The sequence below is a fragment of the Halichondria panicea genome, chromosome 13 (assembly GCF_963675165.1).
Source record: "Halichondria panicea chromosome 13, odHalPani1.1, whole genome shotgun sequence".
NCBI lineage: Eukaryota > Metazoa > Porifera > Demospongiae > Suberitida > Halichondriidae > Halichondria > Halichondria panicea.
The window spans coordinates 5,164,820-5,185,406 of NC_087389.1; the positions used below are offsets into that span (position 1 = coordinate 5,164,820).

The 20,587-nt window shown below is 41.3% G+C and overlaps 2 protein-coding genes across 2 annotated transcripts; both read left to right on the top strand.

Moving 5' to 3' along the window:
• Positions 1-7,530: 7,530 nt before the first annotated feature.
• Positions 7,531-12,024, top strand: LOC135346880 (uncharacterized). The gene has a single exon (XM_064544655.1). It carries the CDS (start codon positions 7,536-7,538, stop codon positions 11,760-11,762), a length of 4,227 nt encoding a protein of 1,408 aa, XP_064400725.1. The 5' UTR covers positions 7,531-7,535; the 3' UTR covers positions 11,763-12,024.
• A 1,263-nt stretch (positions 12,025-13,287) lies between these two features.
• LOC135346883 (uncharacterized) lies at positions 13,288-20,567 on the top strand. The gene is made up of 2 exons (XM_064544659.1): positions 13,288-13,394; positions 16,196-20,567. The coding sequence occupies exon 2, from the start codon at positions 16,210-16,212 to the stop codon at positions 20,425-20,427; it is 4,218 nt and encodes a 1,405-aa protein (XP_064400729.1). The 5' UTR covers positions 13,288-13,394; positions 16,196-16,209; the 3' UTR covers positions 20,428-20,567.
• The last annotated feature ends 20 nt before the right edge of the window (positions 20,568-20,587 follow it).

Sequence of the window (20,587 nt, forward strand, 5' to 3'; positions counted from 1 at the left end):
ATATACTATGATGCATTTTTATGCATTAAACAATTTCCCCAGGTATATATAGGAGAGCATTAATGTCCATTGGCATTAAAGCTCTCCTTTAGATCCCATTTGAGTGTATTTAGCAGGGAACTATGAGCTATAGTACCGGTACTATAGATTGCTCTGGGCTACAAACTACAACATTGTACATTGTATTGTGATTTACAAGAAGATACACATGTAATAACATATTGTAGCTAGATACTTTGTCTAGTAATATAATAACAGAACTAGAATGAAAGAGAGAAGCTCTAGTTTCTTTTTTTGGCTTTGTTCGAATGTAGTAGGAGACGCTCCTTTTTTGGGCAGTGTGCTGTTCTTTTTTGCTGCAAGGCTGCATGGGGGAGGAGCTGGATGTATGGAAGTGCTGGGATTCTAGCTTTGGCTTCTTCATAAAGTTCCTTTCGCTTTGTTCAAGAGTAGTATAGGAGCCGCTCATTTGCTGGGCTTGTTTGCTGCAAATTATAGCTTATAGGTGTCTTCCTTTCGCTTTGTGAGAGTAGTAAGAGCCGCTGGTTTCTTAATTGGGAAGTGTGCTGGGCTTGTTTGCTGCAAAACTGGGGGAGGAGCTGGATGTTTCCGTTTTGTGGGTGGAGCTAGGACTATCAAACTGAGGTGGAGGAACAGGGTTGACTTGAATAGAGACCACAGATTTAGTAGAGACACAGAGATGCCAACTTCAGATATTAGTTTTCAAAAGAATAATGATGCAGTTGCTAGGTTGGCTGATATAGGTTGACTGTTGCTAAGCTAGTGCATTTCTAGTAGCCAATAGGTTTTGGGATCTAAATCAGTTAGAACATGTGCATTCGGTATCTATGGTTATAGTGTCCCTCATCCCTCGGGCTAAAGCCCTCGAGCTTTGGGACACTATAACACATAGATACCTCATGCCCATGTTCTAACCATAACATATGATTATAGAAAACATTTAATGCTCGGCACTAAATCTCTCCTATAATAATATGGGATACGCTTAATGCTCGGCACTAAGTCTCTCCTATAATAATATGGATAATGTGTAATGATTGAGGGCACTAAATGTCTCCTATAATAATATGGGAGGTTCTTAATGACTGAGGGCACTAATACTCGGAATGATAATTATGGTGTGCCCAGCACTAAAGCTCTCCTATAATAATAATTATGGACAATGCCTAATGTCTGGGGGCACTAAGTCTCTCCTATAATAATATGGGATATATGCTTAATGATTGAGGGCACTAAGTCTTCCCTGCATGAAGCAAACATGGGAGATATAGCCCACCAAAAGGTGTTAATGTAAAATGATATGAGGCGCTTACATTAGTTAATGAAGGTGCTAATGTTTATAAATTAGTTGCTTCATTTCTTATCTATCAAATCCACCAACTCATGATCACTAGCTCATTCATGAAAAAAGATACTAGTACTGTATGAAAGGCTGTATTCAGAGTGCAGTTGGAGAAGAGAATGCCAACAAAGTGGTGAAAGGTTACCAAGTAAGCCAACGAATTGGACTATATAATTATTATGTTTTATTGTTACTTTCTATGTACGTGTAGGTGCACTCTGTAAGAAGAGTCAGCGAAAGAGTTAACAAGTCACGGCACATAATGCTTTCACTACCATGCATCGCTTATGCCATTCCCAACCTTGACTCAAAACCACATGTAGAGGCTTTATTCAAAGTTTTATGTGGTGGCGAACCACTCTCATCAGCCGTACAAATCTTGGACGAGTCAGCACTGTTGAAAGACTACAGCTTGGAACATAAGCCAAGCGATTGGAGGGCAAGCAAAAACTGGTGGATGAGACCAAACCACTTGAGTGAGTTGAATGAGCATACGTATAATTATAATTTGACATGAATTATCAGCATGTACATTTAACTATGTTTTTAAACAGGAATGCTCTCTCCATGTTACTGCCTGATGGATCCTGACACTTTCAGGGAGTTACCTAGCTCAACAAACGCGATAGAATCACACAATCGATTTGGCAAACCTACTCACCTACTTCCTTTAAAAGGAGCTATGATGGCCACGCGTATAGGGAGGATATGGCAGAAGGCATAGAGATTATAGCAAAGAGAAAAGGTCTCTCTACATCATTTGACAGCCCTTCAGAAAGTGCACGTTCCAAGAGGACAGACCAGCAAAACCGAGCTCGTCGAAAGAGACTGCACACAGATAATGACCCAGAAGGTCCTCCCGACAGAAAACGTGCATTCAATTCAGGTGATCATACACCAACAGGTCACAAGAAAACAAGACACAGTTTTAAGTTAGCAGACAGCAGCAACAAGAGAAAATCAGGTTGGTACTAAGACGATGGGGCAAAGTGTATTATATATAATTATAGTAGATCGATCTAACATGATTTATAATTATGCATATAGGAGGGTGGTGTGCAAACAATTAAGAGAGTACACTTTAAATCATTTATGTATATAATTATAGGTATAGTTAACATGTAGAATTTATTCAGACTGAGTTATTTTTATGCAGATAAAATTCTGATCTCGGATAGTCCTCCAACACCCACCGAGTATTGGATTTCAGTTCTGAAACTTACGAACAATGATAGGTCGATACTACTGAATACTAAAAGGAGGCTATACTCACTGACAAGCACATGGATGCTTGTCTAAACACCCTATCAAAGCAATTCCCTGGTATTCCAGATCCTCAGACAGCTCTCCTTGCCCAACTTCCAGGATCTCTTAAAGCCGCCCAACAAAAATCGATGTTCTTTCACAATTTTTCTGGTCATTGGGCACTGTCAAGTCTTAGCAGTGGCATCGTCTTCCTCTTCGATTCCCTTCTGCCAAAGGAGCTCGACCTGAAGTTAAAAGAGCAGATGCTGTCGCTCTATGGAAAATGCCTGGTATACAAAGACCATATGTACAGCACCAAAAGAGCAGCAAGGACTGTGGGTGCTTTGCAATCGCCTTTTGTGTGTCATTGTTATATGGGGAAGATCCTTCGAGTTTGCTGTTTAACCAGAAGGAGATGCGAGGACACATATTCAGCTGCTTAACACAGGAAAGCTTTCTACCTTTCCCTGCATGTGCCCTGACGAAGAAAGCAAGACGTCCTCTTGAACTATGCCTTGATTAGTTTTTGACATTGATAGTTAAATTGTCCCTTCTTCACCATACAAATTTGAAGCATAATTAATGATTGTTGTTAGTGCAAACAGGATAAATTCTCTCCTATAGTTATTTAGGAGAGACTTAGTGCCCTCAGATATTAAGCATACCCCATATTATTATAGGAGAGACTTAGTGCCCCAGACATTAGGCATTGTCCATATTATTATAGGAGAGCTTTAGTGCTGGGCACACCATATATATCATTCCTATAGTCATAATAATTATAGGAAAGGTTTAATGCAAGGGGCATTGCATCCTTCCTAAAGTAATATAGGAGAGTATTAGTGCCCTCAGTCATTAAGAACCTCCAATATTATTATAGGAGAGACTTAGTGCCGAGCATTAAGCGTATCCCATATTACTATAGGAGAGATTTAGTGCCGAGCATTAAATGTTTCCTATAGTCATATAGGAGAGCTTTAATGCCAATGGACATTAATGCTCTCCTATATACCTGGGGAAATTGTTTAATGCACATGCATTATAAAAATGCCTCATAGTATATAGGAGAGGTATAGTGCCGACGAGCATTAAAGCTCTCCTATATACTTGGGGCACTTTTTTCATTTAGTGACATTCTGTACGGAACTACAGTAACTAATGTAAGTTGATCCACATGCAGCTGAAATTTATATAGCTAGAGCTCACTATGGCACAAGGAGTATATATTCATTCTTTTTTCTCTTCAGTATACCTCAGCCTGCTCACGATGAAGAAGGTAGGCAAACTAAGGCCTTATTTCTTACGAAGCTCGCCCAGCGTCTATTCTTACTTTATATACATGCACAAGTCGCTATAACTGATTCGCTTGACTTTGAAGCAGTTGCTCGTGACTTTGCTTCCACTAACACACATTAAACTAGTGTTCAAGCTGGCGCTGTGCTAATGCCTCTCGCCATGTTTTTGCTTTCGCTCAAAAGTATTAGAGTGTTATCTATAATGAATTTTATATTAAAGTTAGCTTATCTATATAAAGTCACTGAGAAGAAAAGACTTATTTACATGCATCTATTGTAAGTTGTTATTTATTGTATTATGTGGCTTACCAGGACATCAAGAAAAAAGAAAATTGATTCTTCCAGGATCTGTAGTTCAGTGTATATAATATCTAAGAAGAAAAGACCTGTGTACATGCATATTGTTATCTATATTGTTATATGGTAGTGTTTTGTGGCTTACCAGGCCCTCAAGACAAAGATGATTCTGCCAGGAGGATCTGGATCTGGATCTTGGATATTATTTTCTCACACATGGGGAATGAGCGCGCATGCGCATTACATCCACAGGAATAATTAAAGGGTGTGTCCAAAGAGATCAATTTCACAAATGGCTACTGCTAGCTAGCTGTTTTAACAGATATTTTCTGAGTATTGTAGCTAACAAAAAGCTAGCGCTTTAGTGCAAGGCTAACTCATATGTTGAATAGAAAGTTTGTGAGGACAGATGATGCTATGAAAGATTCTGAAGAGACTGCAACAGCCTTCAATGTGAGTCAAACTAGCCATAACTCGAGAAAGAAGCTTTAGTTTGCTAATCCACGAATCAAAATCCAAGAGAACGTGGCTAGAAGCCTATAGAAGCTGTTAGTTTTCGTCGCATTGTAACCGTTGAGCAGTTATAGCTGGAATACACACACACACACACAGACAGACAGACAGACACACACACAGTCAGCTTTACCGTATCCCTCGTGCGGCTACGCCTCGAGGCATAATAAACTATTTTGCTATAGCTCACATGCAGATTATGTAAAAAATTCGCCTCCGGCGAGATGGGAGGGGAAAGCTCCCCCTCCCGTACCCACCCCCTGTGTCGCAAGGAGAGGGTCCATTTCTTTTTCTGCCCCCCCCCCCCACCTAAAAATCTTCCTACGGCCCTGTATGTATAGCATGCAGTGCAGTCTACACAACACACTACCATCGACTTGTCATAGGCGTGGGCTCCCCCCCATTTCAGGGCCCCCCGGGCCGTAAAACGCTATCGATTTTGGGACCCCCACGGCCTATTTCACTAGCGCCGCTTCAGCGCTTCCCTTCCTCCACTCGCATGCGCATGCGCACCGAAGCATAATAATATTCATAATCATAATTATCCTTACTGTGGGTTACAAATGTGGTTACAGCCAAGTTACACAGAATATTGCTAAAAGGACTGTAACAACCCTCTGCACTGCCTCTACTATACAGATACATCTGATCATTTGGATTTTATAAGGTTAGTAGTTTTGTTGCATTTATTGCTGACTGCTAGCTGAGCTGCTTGTCTATAAAGTCTTTAATACAAGATATGAAGCCAATTTATGCAGAAATGATGTAGATTCTAGTGCTGAGTTGAAGTGTTTTATTGATGAGGTATTAAGCATGGACTGTGTTATTGCTGTGATTGGACAGGGTCGTAAGAAGATGGGGGGGGGGCAGAAAATATAAATGTCACTGGGCAAAGTGGCGGGGTCCAGGAGGGGGATTTTCGCCCGCCTCGCCAGAGGCGCATTTTTAATGTTCTCAGAGATTTTAAAAACAGGTGAAAGATTCATAAAATCTTCATGGTTATAAATGAAATAATCTACATAATTATTAGTCTGAAAACCAGGGGGGGGCTCTGCCCCTGCTTCTTACGGTCATAACAGATGCACGTGCATGGAGGTAGAATCATACTAGATATCTATTAATAGCAGGGGCGGATCCAGGGGGTGGTTTTGAGGAGCTGAAGCCCCCCTTTTGAAAAACTACCTATATGTATTGCTAGTCTGAGGTTACAACAATTTTGCCACCAACCTTGTTACTTATGCATCTGCATGTAGACTCACTGACTTAAGAGATGCTAGACAACAGCCAAGTCTAGCTACTAAGAGTATAAAGGATGTAGGCTAGCTAGCTGGACATACTAGCTAGCTAGCTATAGCTAGCTAGAACTAATAAAGGTCAACTACTGCTGTTGCTGAGTCAGCTCCTTGTGCAATGTTTTGTAGCCTCATATCCCAGGCCTGCCTTCCTAGGCCTTGTGAAGGAGGCTATTGTGCATGCTGTTGAGCTGCAACATGGAGCAGATCTCAGACTTTTTCAGCTAGTTGCAAGGAAGCAGCCTTACCTCCTCTCACTCTCAGTGCAGTCTGGGTAGGCATTGTGATTCTTTCATGTACCAAGAGTACATGAATGTAGATGTAACATCTACAGTATACATCCTTTTGTTGATTAGAACGAGTTTTTTGTTTCATATTCAGTATTCACTTATTAATATGACAGTTCAAAGGTAAAAGTGTGAGCAAATTGTAAAAAGCAAAAAATGTCGCCTCCGGCGAGGCGGGAGGGGGATGCTCCCCCTCCCATACCCACCCTCGTACGGGGCTTTGCCCCTTTCTATTAGCCCCCCCTTTTCATTTTTCCTGGATCCTCCCCTGAATAGTACAAGTGTTCAAGTAATGAAAATTTTGGGTCAACCTTAAACAAATTGCAACACAAGCTTTCTCCTATACAGAAATTTTCTAAAACGCTTGTGCTATAATCATTGTTCAATTTCGTGAGCTTTTCCCAAAATTCAAAGTCACGTGTCCCGCATTTTCGTACAATGGGGTGCAGTGTGGTGGCTTCTCTGGGGTACTCCCATTACTATAGAGAGACTGGCCTCAAGAATACAGTCTCTAATGATGATGTTTGGGACTCACTTGATTTGTGAAGACACTACGTATGTTATATTGGCTGCACTATAATGGTTTTGTATAACCCAGAGGAGGTTGGGCACAATCACGTGCACCACCTTTTTGCTGAGCTGGCACAGCAATGGACAATGATTTCTATGTAAATTTCAGACTGAAGTAATCTGGTTACTTCGACTATAAAGTTTCCTTAACCAACCCGATCCCGGCGATTTATCAGTGCTTACTAGATTCTTGCCAGCCATGCAGTATATACCGTGCAAGATACATGCATGCATAATAGCCAGTACTGCTGAACTACCCTATATATACTGTATAGCGGGTAATTTTCGTGATGTAAAAAATTCGTTATTTTCGTGGGCAAGCTGACCTCCACAAAATTTTAACGTAGGTGTGGCTTACTGAAACGTATGAATGCAGTGCAGGCAACGAAACTAAACGAAATTTCTACTCACCGAAAATCACCGTTTTCGAGTTAAACAAATTTTTTACCACACAAAAATTACCTGCTATACAGTTATAGTCTTACTAGTCTAGCTAATCAGTTGGTCCAGCCAGACAAACAGACACACAGCTGGATGCATGCATGCATGATGCATGCATGCAGCTGTAAGCAGATCATGAGAGCATTTCCAAAGTTGGTGTTGAAGAATAGTGGGGTGCGTGTATAGGGGTAGCATGCTGTCTATAAGACACTATGTTAGTGGCGGCACTATAATGGCTTTGTATAACAATAAGTGTTTCTCCATGCATGCATGCAGCTGTAAGCAGATCATGAAAGCATTGCTATCCATTCTCTGCCTCTTCTCTTTGTATCGTTTGGTCATGCTAAGCGACTACGATCATGTTATTCACGTCGACCCGAACAATCCGAGCAGTACTAACAACAGCACCTGCTATGATTCCGAGCAAGTTCCATGTGCTGACATAAACTTTGCACTGGCTTTTTCTGACCGACAGAATTCAACCATTTATATTCTCGGCTCTAATGCTACACATAAATTGGCTTACAATGCAACTACTACAATGTTCACAGAAGGTTCACAAATAGCCTTTGTTGGAGACAATGGTACCGCTACAGTAGAGTGCATGGAAGGTGCTGGACTGGCATTTATTAACTCTACCAATATTAACATTACTAGAGTGAGCTTTCTTTATTGTGGAGCATGGAGACCAAGTACTAGCTTAAATTTTACATCAAACACTTCGCAATTGCTTTCGATTCGAGTTGGCCTGTACTTTTACAATTGTCGCAATGTTAATATGTCTCACATGAGTGTCTCGAATAGTATCGATGCAGTAGGTGTGGTCATGTACAGTGTCGCGGGTGAGAATTACATCAGCTACTCTCACTTTGATAACAACGGAATTAGAGAGAGCAATATAAACGAGTCTGGTGGTGGAGGGTTCGCTGTGGAGTTCAACTATTGTAAGCCGGGTGACGACAAATGTGGAGAGAACAAAACACAAACTGAAAACAATAGTGAAGCTGTGTACACTTTTGAGAACTGTTTGTTCATCAACAATCGTGCAATAGATCAATCTGGCCAAAAGAGAGCAGGTGTTTCAATTTTACCCAACAACAAAACTCACTCCTCTCTCGGTCGTGGTGGGGGACTTTCCCTGTATTTCAAAGGAGAAGCTGGGGCCAATAACTTTATGATCAAAAACTGTGTTTTCCACGGTAACAATGCCAACTGGGGAGGTGGGCTGTGTGTGCAATATGCCGATCATTCCATCCAGAACATAATAAACGTAACCAACACTACCTTCAAAGCTAACCACTGTTTTTCCTATCACCGTCGGAGTGGAGAGACAGGGGGTGGGGCTTTAGTGTCCTCCCCCGTGCACTACCCTGCCAAGAGAGATTTTCTCGAAAGAAACGAGATCTTTTTCATTGATTGTGTATTCACTGATAACCGTGCAGTCACAGGGGGTGCTCTAGCGTTTGTGTACACTCTGCAGCGTCAGTCGCATTATAATCAGTTATTCCAAGCAAACATTTTGAATTCCATGTTTAAAATGAACTCTGCTAGGCTAGGCTCTGCAATATCCGTTGACCACGAATATTTCTACCACCAAGGACAAGAAGGACACATTATAATCACTGATTGTACGTTTGACAGTAACAAGATTGTCTACACAGATCCAGAAAACCTTTATAGTATTGGAATTGGAGCAGTATATATTTCTGAAGTACCTGCTACTTTTCAAGGAAGCGTCGAGTTTTTGAACAATGATGCCAGTGCTTTGGCACTAGTTGGAACAAGAATAAGTTTTGTGGAGAACTCAACCACCAATTTCACAGCGAACAGTGGTTCTAATGGTGGTGCTATTGCTTTATTGGGCGTATCGAGTATGTTGATTGGTGCTAATGCATATATGCATTTCGAGAACAATGTAGCAAGTCGATTTGGAGGAGCCATTTACAACAGCTACACGGGTAAAGAGGATTTTCGATCATCCGTGAAATGTTTCATACAGTACGACTATCCATTTTCGGATCCTAAATCTTGGAATGCACAGTTTGTGTTTAAGAACAATTCGGCCGGGAAATTAGGCAATTCAATTTACTCAACCACAATCCTCCCTTGTTCCTGGACTAAAGACTTTCAAGTGCAGCCGGAAATAGCTCAGAGCATTTTCTGCTGGAACGAATCTATCTGGAGGTACGAAGGGAGCAACTGTACTTCACAGATATACACAGCTGCTCGTAAATTTACAAACGTAACTACCGTCAAAGTTTATCCTGGCTATCCGTTCCAGTTGGATATCAACGCCATAGACGATTTAAATCATGATGTCACTATTGATACTATCTATACGGCTCTTGTTAAGAATGGCACAGCTGCCATAGACCCCCAGTCTGCGTACGTTGCCGACGGTTCCCTGGGTATCACCGGACAAGGAGGACAGAATGTTACACTCCAATTAGAGGTTGCCGGCAATAGAGATTGGCGTATAGAAATTGAACTGGTTATTGAGAGATGTCCTATAGGATACATAGAACAGATGCCCCTTATCGATGTACCATCCAACCAAACTGACATGCTCAAAGAGACTACATGCGAATGTATTGGCAGAACAGAATTGAACACGTTTAGAGGGAACCTGATTTGCAATAAAGCGGATATGACATCGAAAATTCGAAATGGTTTTTGGATTGGATATGTAAAAAACGTACCGGAACTTCCAAACGACACGTTATATATGGGTAGGTTAATACTGAAGAACATTTCAGAGAGTATTTTAACTCTCAAGGATTCACATTTCTCCAACGATACGCAATGCTCTTATGCTAATCGTACGGGTACGCTGTGTGGTGAGTGTTTAGAGGGTTATTCGGTCGCAGTGAACTCTTACACCTACAATTGTATCCCGTGTATTCATGGCAATAACGACACGAATCTTGCCAAGAATGCCGTAATATACATTGCATTGACCTACGTGCCTTACTTGATTCTGTTCCTACTAATAATCTTCCTTAATATCAATTTAATGAGTGGATACTTATCTGGCTTCATCCTCTACGCCCAGCTGATCGGCTCGGGTGTACTAGAGCTAACAATCGATCGCCTTCCTAGCCAAGAATATGCTTACTACCTTCAGAAAATTTATCGGATGTCGTATGGTGTTTTCAATCTTAATTCTTTCTCCGGGATATTGCCTCCGTTTTGTATTAGCGAAAATTCTAATACCCTAGGAGTGATTAGCCTTGACTACCTTGTCGCTATTTTCCCACTAGTACTGATAATCGTTATTTGGGTGGTCGTAAGTTTAGTGGGCAGGTGCAACTTGGGAAGGGAAAGAAATCGAGCTCTACACACTCTTGTAGGAAATAGCGAAACAAGTACCAGTCAAAAAATTGGAGAATCAGTGAAGAAAATTGTCTCTCACAATTTTATTAACGCTTTTGTTGGATTCATATATCTATCTTACACCAAGATGAGCCTTGCCGCCACTCTCACCTTGACAACGGTTGGAATATTCGATAAAAACGGAACCTACGTGACCTCTCCACGTCTGATGTACTACGCTGGGCAGTACTACTTTGGACAACAGGAATATATTCTTCCGTATGGTCTAATAGCAATTATTGTGTACATGTTCGTCATTGTGCTGCCATTTGTTCTGTTAGGTGGTCTAGATTTCGCCAATTGGCTCACTGGTCTGGAAAAGTGTGTTTTACTGAGAAAATTATGGCCCAGCCTGAAAATAAATTCTTTCTTAGATGCGATGCGTGATTGTTACCGACCCAATCGACAGTATTTTGCTGGAATGTACTTTCTCTTTCGACTTGTAATGCTAATAATTTTTGCCTTCTCCTCCAATCTACTCACTCAAGTCCTGTGTCAGCTGCTGTTCATTATCTTCATGATTATCGTGGTTGCAATAATGCTACCTTACAAAAATATGCTTCACAATTTTATCGATATTCTACTCTTCCTCAACATGGCAGCAATTACCCTCATTTCAATCTATCTCTACTCCGCTCCCTCTGAAAATGGCAGCACCGACCCCATAGAAATCCACATTTTCGGTGTCATTTTAATATGGTTGCCAATGGTATATCTATTCATCTATCTCTGCTTATTTTGTGTACAAAAAACAAGAAGGTATAAAAATGCCACGGAGAAGTTTCTGGCCCATCGTGCAGTTCTGTTCTTGTACGAACATTTCTCGAATTTGGAGCTTTACAGAGAGATACAACAACGAAGTAGGGTTCGTACCATCACCAACGCTAGGGGCAACAACGGAGTGTACGGAGATCTAGCTGATAATGGGGAAGTGCTGACTGAGTCGATGATACTGTTAAATCGAGCAGAGGAGGTTAATACATACCGACCGAAAGTGACCAAGTCTACTGTGTTTGAGGTACAAGGCGCAAGTGGTGTGGCTGACGTTCAGTGTCGGTATGGGACCAACGAGACCAACGATATGTAACCTAGTAACGTGTTGTGTATGGCTAAGCTATGGACACAAAGTTATATATAGTATATTGATTAATGATTGCTGCTGTTTATATGATTACAATAATTTTTCTCAACGTATTGCAATGCTCTTATAATTAAAAATGTATACATGTACAGTAATTATGATTTTGTATCGTTTATTATTTGTATATACAACGATTACAATTATGTGCCGCTAATAATAATTATAAACACATGTTTATTGACAAGAAAATTGAATTGAACGTGTTGAAGTCATATATATACAAATAGATCGAGATGAAGTTTATAACAGCAAAATTATGTTTTATAGTCGAATATATAATCAGTGTGCAGATAGCTCAGCCCACTCTGCTTCTGCTCTTCGAAGCACATAATTATAGCACCAGTACCACTACTAGCGCTAGCGGTAGTGTCCGAGGAATTGCTTTGTAAATATTTGATTATTGTATATTTACCAGTGGATTATAGGATCACTTAATTAATACACAAAAATAACTATAGTCTATGACTAAAGTGCTATGAACACTACTAGCGTAGAATATTATACCTCATAATTACTATCAGTAGCTGCACAGCGACATGCATAAATATGCGCTTTCCGACACACCTGATTTATTTATTTAGTTTTGCTCAGATCTATATAATATTAAACTCACCATCCATGGAGCTTAAATCCTTACAATTTCAATGGCTCTCCAACCTTTCATTGATCCTTGAGCAGCTGTACTATAATGTACTGCAGGGCTGTAAGAACCAGGGGGGCTGGGGGGCAACTGCCCCCCTGTTTGCAGACAGTAAAATGGGGTGGGGCTTCTCTGCAGAGTCAGCAGATCACAGTCCTGATATTTTAGTGCCTTTTAATCTAGTTAAATGCATGTGGTTTGTTGCAACAACACTGTACAGTAACTAATGTAAGTTGATCCACATGCAGCTGAAATTTATATAGCTAGAGCTCACTATGGCACAAGGAGTATATATTCATTCTTTTTTCTCTTCAGTATACCTCAGCCTGCTCACGATGAAGAAGGTAGGCAAACTTATTTCTTACGAAGCTCGCCCAGCGTCTATTCTTACTTTATATACACAAGTCGCTATAACTGATTCGCTTGACTTTGAAGCAGTTGCTCGTGACTTTGCTTCCACTAACACACGTTAAATAAACTATTTTGCTATAGCTCACATGCAGATTATGTAAAAAGTTCGCCTCCGACGAGATGGGAGGGGAAAGTTCCCCCTCCCGTACCCACCCCCTGTGTCGCAAGGAGAGGGTCCATTTCTTTTTCTGCCCCCCTACCTAAAAATCTTCCTAGGGCCCTGTATGTATAGCATGCAGTGCAGTCTACACAACACACTACCATCGACTTGTTGTCATAGGCGTGGGCTCCCCCCCAGGCCCTAAAACGCTATCGATTTTGGGACCCCCACAGCCTATTTCACTAGCGCCGCTTCAGCGCTTCCCTTCCTCCACTCGCATGCGCATGCGCACCGAGGCATAATAATATTCATAATCATAATTATCCTTAATGTGGTTACAGCCAAGTTACACAGAATATTGCTAAAAGGACTGTAACAACCCTCTGCACTATCTATGCCTCTACTATACAGATACATCTGATATAAGGTTAGTAGTTTTGTTGCATTTATTGCTGACTGCTAGCTGAGCTGCTTGTCTATAAAGTCTTTAATACAAGATATGAAGCCAATTTATGCAGAAATTATGTAGATTCTAGTGCTGAGTTGAAGTGTTTTATTGATAAGGTATTAAGCATGGACTGTGTTATTGCTGTGGGTCGTAAGAAGATGGGGGGGGGGCAGAAAATATAAATGTCACTGGGAAAAGTGGCGGGGTCCAGGAGGGGGATTTTCGCCCGCCTCGCCAGAGGCGCATTTTTAATGTTCTCAGAGATTTTAAAAACAGGTGAAAGGTTCATAAAATCTTCATGGTTATAAATGAAATAATCTACATAATTATTAGTCTGAAAACCAGGGGGGGCTCTGCCCCTGCTTCTTACGGTCATAACAGATGCATGTGCATGGAGGTAGAATCATACTAGATATCAGTACAAGCGTTCAAGTTATGCAAAATGTTGGGTCAACCTTAAACAAATTGCAACACAAGCTTTCTCCTATACGTTTGCCTGTATACTATAATCATTGTTCAATTTCGTGAGTTTCCCAAAATTCAAAGTCATGTGTCCCGCATTTTCAAAGTTAGTACAATGGGGTGCAGTGTGGTGGCTTCTCTGGGGTACTCCCATTACTATAGAGAGACTGGCCTCAAGAATACTGTCTCTAATGATGATGTTTGGGACTCACTTGATTGTGAAGACACTACGTATGTTAGTGGCTGCACTATATATAACAATTATGTATTTCCCCAGAAGAGGTTAGACACAATCACGTGCACCACCTTTTTGCTGAGCTGGCACAGCAATGGACAATGATTTTCTATGTAAATTTCAGACTGAAGTAATCTGGTTACTTCGACTATAAAGTTTCCATTAACCAACCCGATCCCGGCGTTTTATCAGTGCTTACAGTGCTTACTAGATTCTTGCCAGCCAGGCAGTTATATATACCGTGCAACTGATACATGCTAGCCTCGACCCCAGGCCGATCCGTCTCCAATTGAACGCCGCTTGGTCACCTCCTTGGCCTGGTATTGATTGTATCTGGGCGTGACCGGAAACTGGTAAGTATTAAGAGGAATGCTATGTACTGTAAAATCTTCAGTTCATCACAGTTGGCTAAAAATACAGTGATATAATGACACTAAAAATTAATACTGTTATCTGTAGAGTGTACTGCACAGCAGTACTGCGTCCAAAATAAATGCAAATATTTAGAAGCGAAGATCTCAAACAAGAGCTTCCAGAAAGTACTGCGTTGGATATGCCTGCTAAGCCTTCAGGTGGCATAACAAAGATTGTGTGTTCACAGTGCATCAAGAGACAGTAGAATCCTGACGTCACAGGTCAGGATAGCAACCAGAAGTGTTGAAAGAGCCATTCCACGTCAGTAGTTTTAGTGCAGGTAGTAGTTCTATAAGATCGGCCCCTTGGGAAGGACACGAGTGGCACTGGGGCATCCTCTTTCAATGAGTTTGCACCCATCAGCTAGGAGGAGTACGACGGGGGTTGGAGGGGAAAGGTTCCATTTTGCTCCTGTATACAAATTAGTATGAACTTAATTTCATCATTCCACTATCATTTTGTAACTCACAGTGATGGTCCACACAAATTAAACTAGCCTCGATCCCACGCCGCACTTCCTTGAAGGCCGGTGAAGGAGGCTAACACAACACCAGTGCCAGTGCCGTAATGTCATATCTTGATCCAGATACCAAAGATTGGGCTATAGGCTATAGTGTACAATTTCCAATGATAAAAGGGTATTATTGATTTATATCGCTCACCTTGACAATACATCCCGGGCCCAGCCACTTGTGGACACCCCTGAGCATAGTATACAAGAGATCGATGGCCAGAGTCTGAGGATAGACTCTACCAAGTGTATCTGGCAATCAATGGTATAATCAAGCGCTTGTTAAATTGTGTAGTCAATCAAAGGTAGCCAACTGATAGCAGAAACTTGAGAACCTAGGTCTGTTCTTTCAAAAGAGTGATGCTCGTTCTTACAAGACAAGCCACACTCTAGCTAAGCCTATATCTCTAAACTTGCAAAGAATAGACCTATGACACCGAGTTCTTTGTGATTTAACGACGTAAGTATGCTTACATACACTATTAGTGTTTCTATTCGCTCCACCTTGCTCAGGTATTCGCTCGTTTTGAGCGAATACCTGAGCAACCACAGCTCATGCCCAGATACACGCCCAGATACAATCAATACCAGGCCGAGGAGGCGACCTAGCGTTCAATTGGAGACGGATCGGCCTGGGGTCGAGGCTAGATACATGCATGCATAACAGCCAGCACTGCTGAACTACCCTATATATACTGTATAGCGGCTAATTTTCATGGTGTAAAAAATTCGTTATTTTCGTGGGCAAGCTGACCTCCACAAAATTTTAACGTAGGCGTGGCTTACTGAAACGTATGAATGCAGTGCAGGCAACAAAACTAAACGAAATTTCTACTCACCGAAAATCACTGTTTTCGAGTTAAACGAATTTTTTACCCCACAAAAATTACTATTATATTAATATAGTAGTCTTACTAGTCTAGCTAATTAGTTGGTCCAGCCAGACAAACAGACACACAGCTAGTCAACATCCTCTGGTGTTTCTCCATGCATGCATGCAGCTGTAAGCAGATCATGAGAGCATTTCCATAAAGTTGGTGTTGAAGTATTGTGGGGTGCGTGTATAGGGGTAGCATGCTGTCTCTAGACACTATGTTATAGTGGCGGCACTATAATGGCTTTGTATAACAATAAGTGTTTCTCCATGCATGCATGCAGCTGTTAAGCAGATCATGAAAGCATTGCTATCCATTCTCTGCCTCTTCTCTTTGTATCGTTTGGTCATGCTAAGCGACTACGATCATGTTATTCACGTCGACCCGAACAATCCGAGCAGTACTAACAACAGCACCTGCTATGATTCCGAGCAAGTTCCATGTGCTGACATAAACTTTGCACTGGCTTTTTCTGACCGACAGAATTCAACCATTTATATTCTCAGCTCTAATGCTACACATAAATTGGCTTACAATGCAACTACTACAATGTTCACAGAAGGTTCACAAATAGCCTTTGTTGGAGACAATGGTACCGCTACAGTAGAGTGCATGGAAGGTGCTGGACTGGCATTTATTAACTCTACCAATATTAACATTACTAGAGTGAGCTTTCTTTATTGTGGAGCATGGAGACCTAGTACTAGCTTAAATTTTACATCGAGCACTTTGCAATTGATTTCGATTCGAGTTGGCCTGTACTTTTACAATTGTCGCAATGTTAATATGTCTCACATGAGTGTCTCAAACAGTACCAATGCAGTGGGTGTGGTCATGTACAGTGTGGCGGGCGAGAATTACATCGGCTACTCATATTTTGATAACAACGGAATTAGAGAGAGCGATAAAAACGAGTCTGGAGGTGGAGGGTTCGCTGTGGAGTTCAACTATTGTAAGCCGGGAGACGATACATGTGGAGAGAACAATACACAAACTGAGAACTTCCAAAATGCTTCGTACATTTTTGAGAACTGTACGTTCACTTACAATCGTGCAATAGATCAATCTGGCCAAAACAGTAGAGCAGGTGTTTCAATTTTACCCAACAACAAAACTCACTCCTCTCTCGGTCGTGGTGGGGGACTTTCCCTGTACTTCAAAGGAGAAGCTGAGGCCAATAACTTTATGATCAAAAACTGTGTTTTCCACGGTAACAATGCCAACTGGGGTGGTGGGCTGTGTGTGCAATATGCCGATCATTCCATCCAGAACATAATAAACGTAACCAACACTAAATTCGAAGCTAACCACTGTTTTTCCGATCACCGTCAGAGTGGAGAGACAGGGGGTGGGGCTTTAGTGTCCTCCCCCGTGCACTACGATGCCAAGAGGGATATTCTCGAAAGAAACGAGATCTTTTTCATTGATTGTGTATTCACTGATAACCGTGCAGTCACAGGGGGTGCTCTAGCGTTTGTGTACACTCTGCAGCGTCAGTCGCATTATAATCAGTTATTTCAAGCAAACATTTTGAATTCCATGTTTAAAATGAACTCTGCTAGGCTAGGCTCTGCAATATCCGTTGACCACGAATATTTTTACCACCAAGGACAAGAAGGACACATTATAATCACTGATTGTACGTTTGACAGTAACAAGATTGTCTACACAGAACCAGAAAAGGCTTATAGTATTGGAATTGGAGCAGTATATATTTCTGAAGTTCCCGCTACTTTTCAAGGAAGTATCGAGTTTTTGAACAATGATGCCAGTGCTTTGGCACTAGTTGGAACAAGAATAAGTTTTGCAGAGAACTCAACCACCAATTTCACAGCGAACAGTGGTTCTAATGGTGGTGCTATTGCTTTATTGGGCGTATCGAGTATGTTGATTGGTGCTAATGCATACATGCATTTCGAGAACAATTTAGCGAGTCGATTTGGAGGAGCTATTTACAACAGCTACACGGGTAAAGAGGATTTTCGATCATCCGTGAAATGTTTCATACAGTACGACTATCCATTTTCGGATCCTAAATCTTGGAATGCACAGTTTGTGTTTAAGAACAATTCGGCCGGGAAATTAGGCAATTCAATTTACTCGACCACAATCCTCCCTTGTTCTTGGACTGAAGACTTTCAAGTGCAGCCGGAAATAGCTCAGAGCATTTTCTGCTGGAACGAATCTATCTGGAGGTACGAAGGGAGCAACTGTACTTCGCAGATATATACAGCTGCTCGTAAATTTACAAACGTAACTACCGTCAAAGTTTATCCTGGCTATCCGTTCCAGTTGGATATCAACGCCATAGACGATTTAAATCATGATGTCACTATTGATACTATCTATACGGCTCTTGTTAAGAATGGCACAGCTGCCATAGACCCCCAGTATGCGTACGTTGCCGACGGTTTCTTGGGTATCACCGGACAAGGAGGACAGAATGTTACACTCCAATTAGAGGTTGCCGGCAATAGAGATTGGCGTATAGAAATTGAACTGGTTATGGAGAAATGTCCTATAGGGTACACAGAACGGAGCGCCATTGTCAGTATATCATCCAACCAAACCAATCATGACATGCTCAGAGACAATACATGCGAATGTATTGGCGGAACAGAATTGAACACGTTTAGAGGGAACCTGATTTGCAATAAAGCGAATATGACATCGAAAATTCGAAATGGTTTTTGGATTGGATATATAAAAAACGTATCGGGACTTTCAAGCGACACGTTATATATGGGTAGGTTAATACTGAAGAACATTTCAGAGAGTATTTTAACCCTCAATAATTCACATTTCTCCAACGATGCGCAATGCTCTTACGCTAATCGTACGGGTACGCTGTGTGGTGAGTGTTTAAAGGGTTATTCCGTTGCAGTGAACTCTTACTCCTATGATTGTATCCCGTGTATTCATGGCAATAACGACACGAATCTTGCCAAGAATGCCGTAATATACATTGCACTGACCTACGTGCCTTACTTGATTCTGTTCCTGCTAATAATCTTCCTTAATATCAATTTAATGAGTGGATACTTATCTGGCTTCATCCTCTACGCCCAGCTGATCGGCTCGGGTGTACTAGAGCTAACAATCGATCGCCTTCCTAGCCAAGAATATGCTTACTACCTTCAGAAAGTGTATCGGATGTCGTATGGTGTTTTCAATCTTAATTCTTTCTCCGGGATATTGCCTCCGTTTTGTATTAGCGAAAATTCTAATACCCTAGGAGTGATTAGCCTAGACTATTCTAATACCCTAGGAGTGATTAGCCTTGACTACCTTGTCGCTATTTTCCCACTAGTACTGATAATCGTTATTTGGGTGGTTGTAAGTTTAGTGGGCAGGTGCAACTTGGGAAGGGAAAGAAATCGAGCTCAACACACTCTTGTAGGAAATAGCGAAACAAGTACCAGTCAAAAAATTGGAGAATCAGTGAAGAAAATTGTCTCTCACAATTTTATTAACGCTTTTGTTGGATTCATATATTTATCTTACACCAAGATGAGCCTTGCCGCCACTCTCACCTTGACAACGGTTGGAATATTCGATAAAACCGGAACCTACGTGGCCTCTCAACGTCTGATGTACTATGCTGGGCAGTACTACTTTGGACAACAGGAATATATTCTTCCGTATGGTCTAATAGCGATTATTGTGTACATGTTCGTCATTGTGCTGCCATTTGTTCTGTTAGGTGGTCTAGATTTCGTCAATTGGCTCACTGGTCTGGAAAAGTGTGTTTTACTGAGAAAATTATGGCCCAGTCTGAAAATAAATTCTTTCTTAGATGCGATGCGTGATTGTTACCGACCCAATCGACAGTATTTTGCTGGAATGTACTTTCTCTTTCGACTTGTAATGCTAATGATTTTTGCCTTCTCCTCCAATCTACTCACACAAGTCCTGTGTCAGCTGCTGTTCATTATCTTCATGATTATCGTGGTTGCAATAATGCTACCTTACAAAAATATGCTTCACAATTTTATCGATATTCTACTCTTCCTCAACATGGCAGCAATTACCCTCATTTCAATCTATCTCTACTCCGCTCCCTCTGATAATGGCAGCACCGACCCCATTGAAATCCACATTTTCGGTGTCATTTTAATATGGTTGCCAATGGTATATCTATTCATCTATCTCTGCTTATTTTGTGTACGAAAAACAAGAAGGTATAAAAATGCCACGGAGAAGTTTCTGGCCCATCGTGCAGTTCTGTTCTTGCACGAACATTTCTCAAATTTAGAGCTTTACAGAGAGATGCAACAACGAGCTCGAGGCAGGGTTCGTACTGTCACCAATGCTAGGGGCAACAACGGAGTGTACGGAGATCTAGCTGATAATGGGGAAGTGCTGACTGAGTCGATGATACTGTTGAATCGAGCAGAGGAGACTAATTCATACCGACCGAAAATAACCAAGTCTACTGTGTTTGAGGTACATGGCGCAAGTGGTGTGGCTGACGTACAGTATCAGTATGGGACCACCGAGACCAACGATATGTAACCTAGTAACGTGTTGTGTATAGCTAAGCAATGAACACCAAATAATGTACAAACATTCCCTTTAGATTGATAGTAATTAATAATTGCTGTACATGTGTGTGTGTGTGTGTTTATGATTTACAATGATTTTCTCAACGTGTATTGCTCTTGGCTCTTAATAA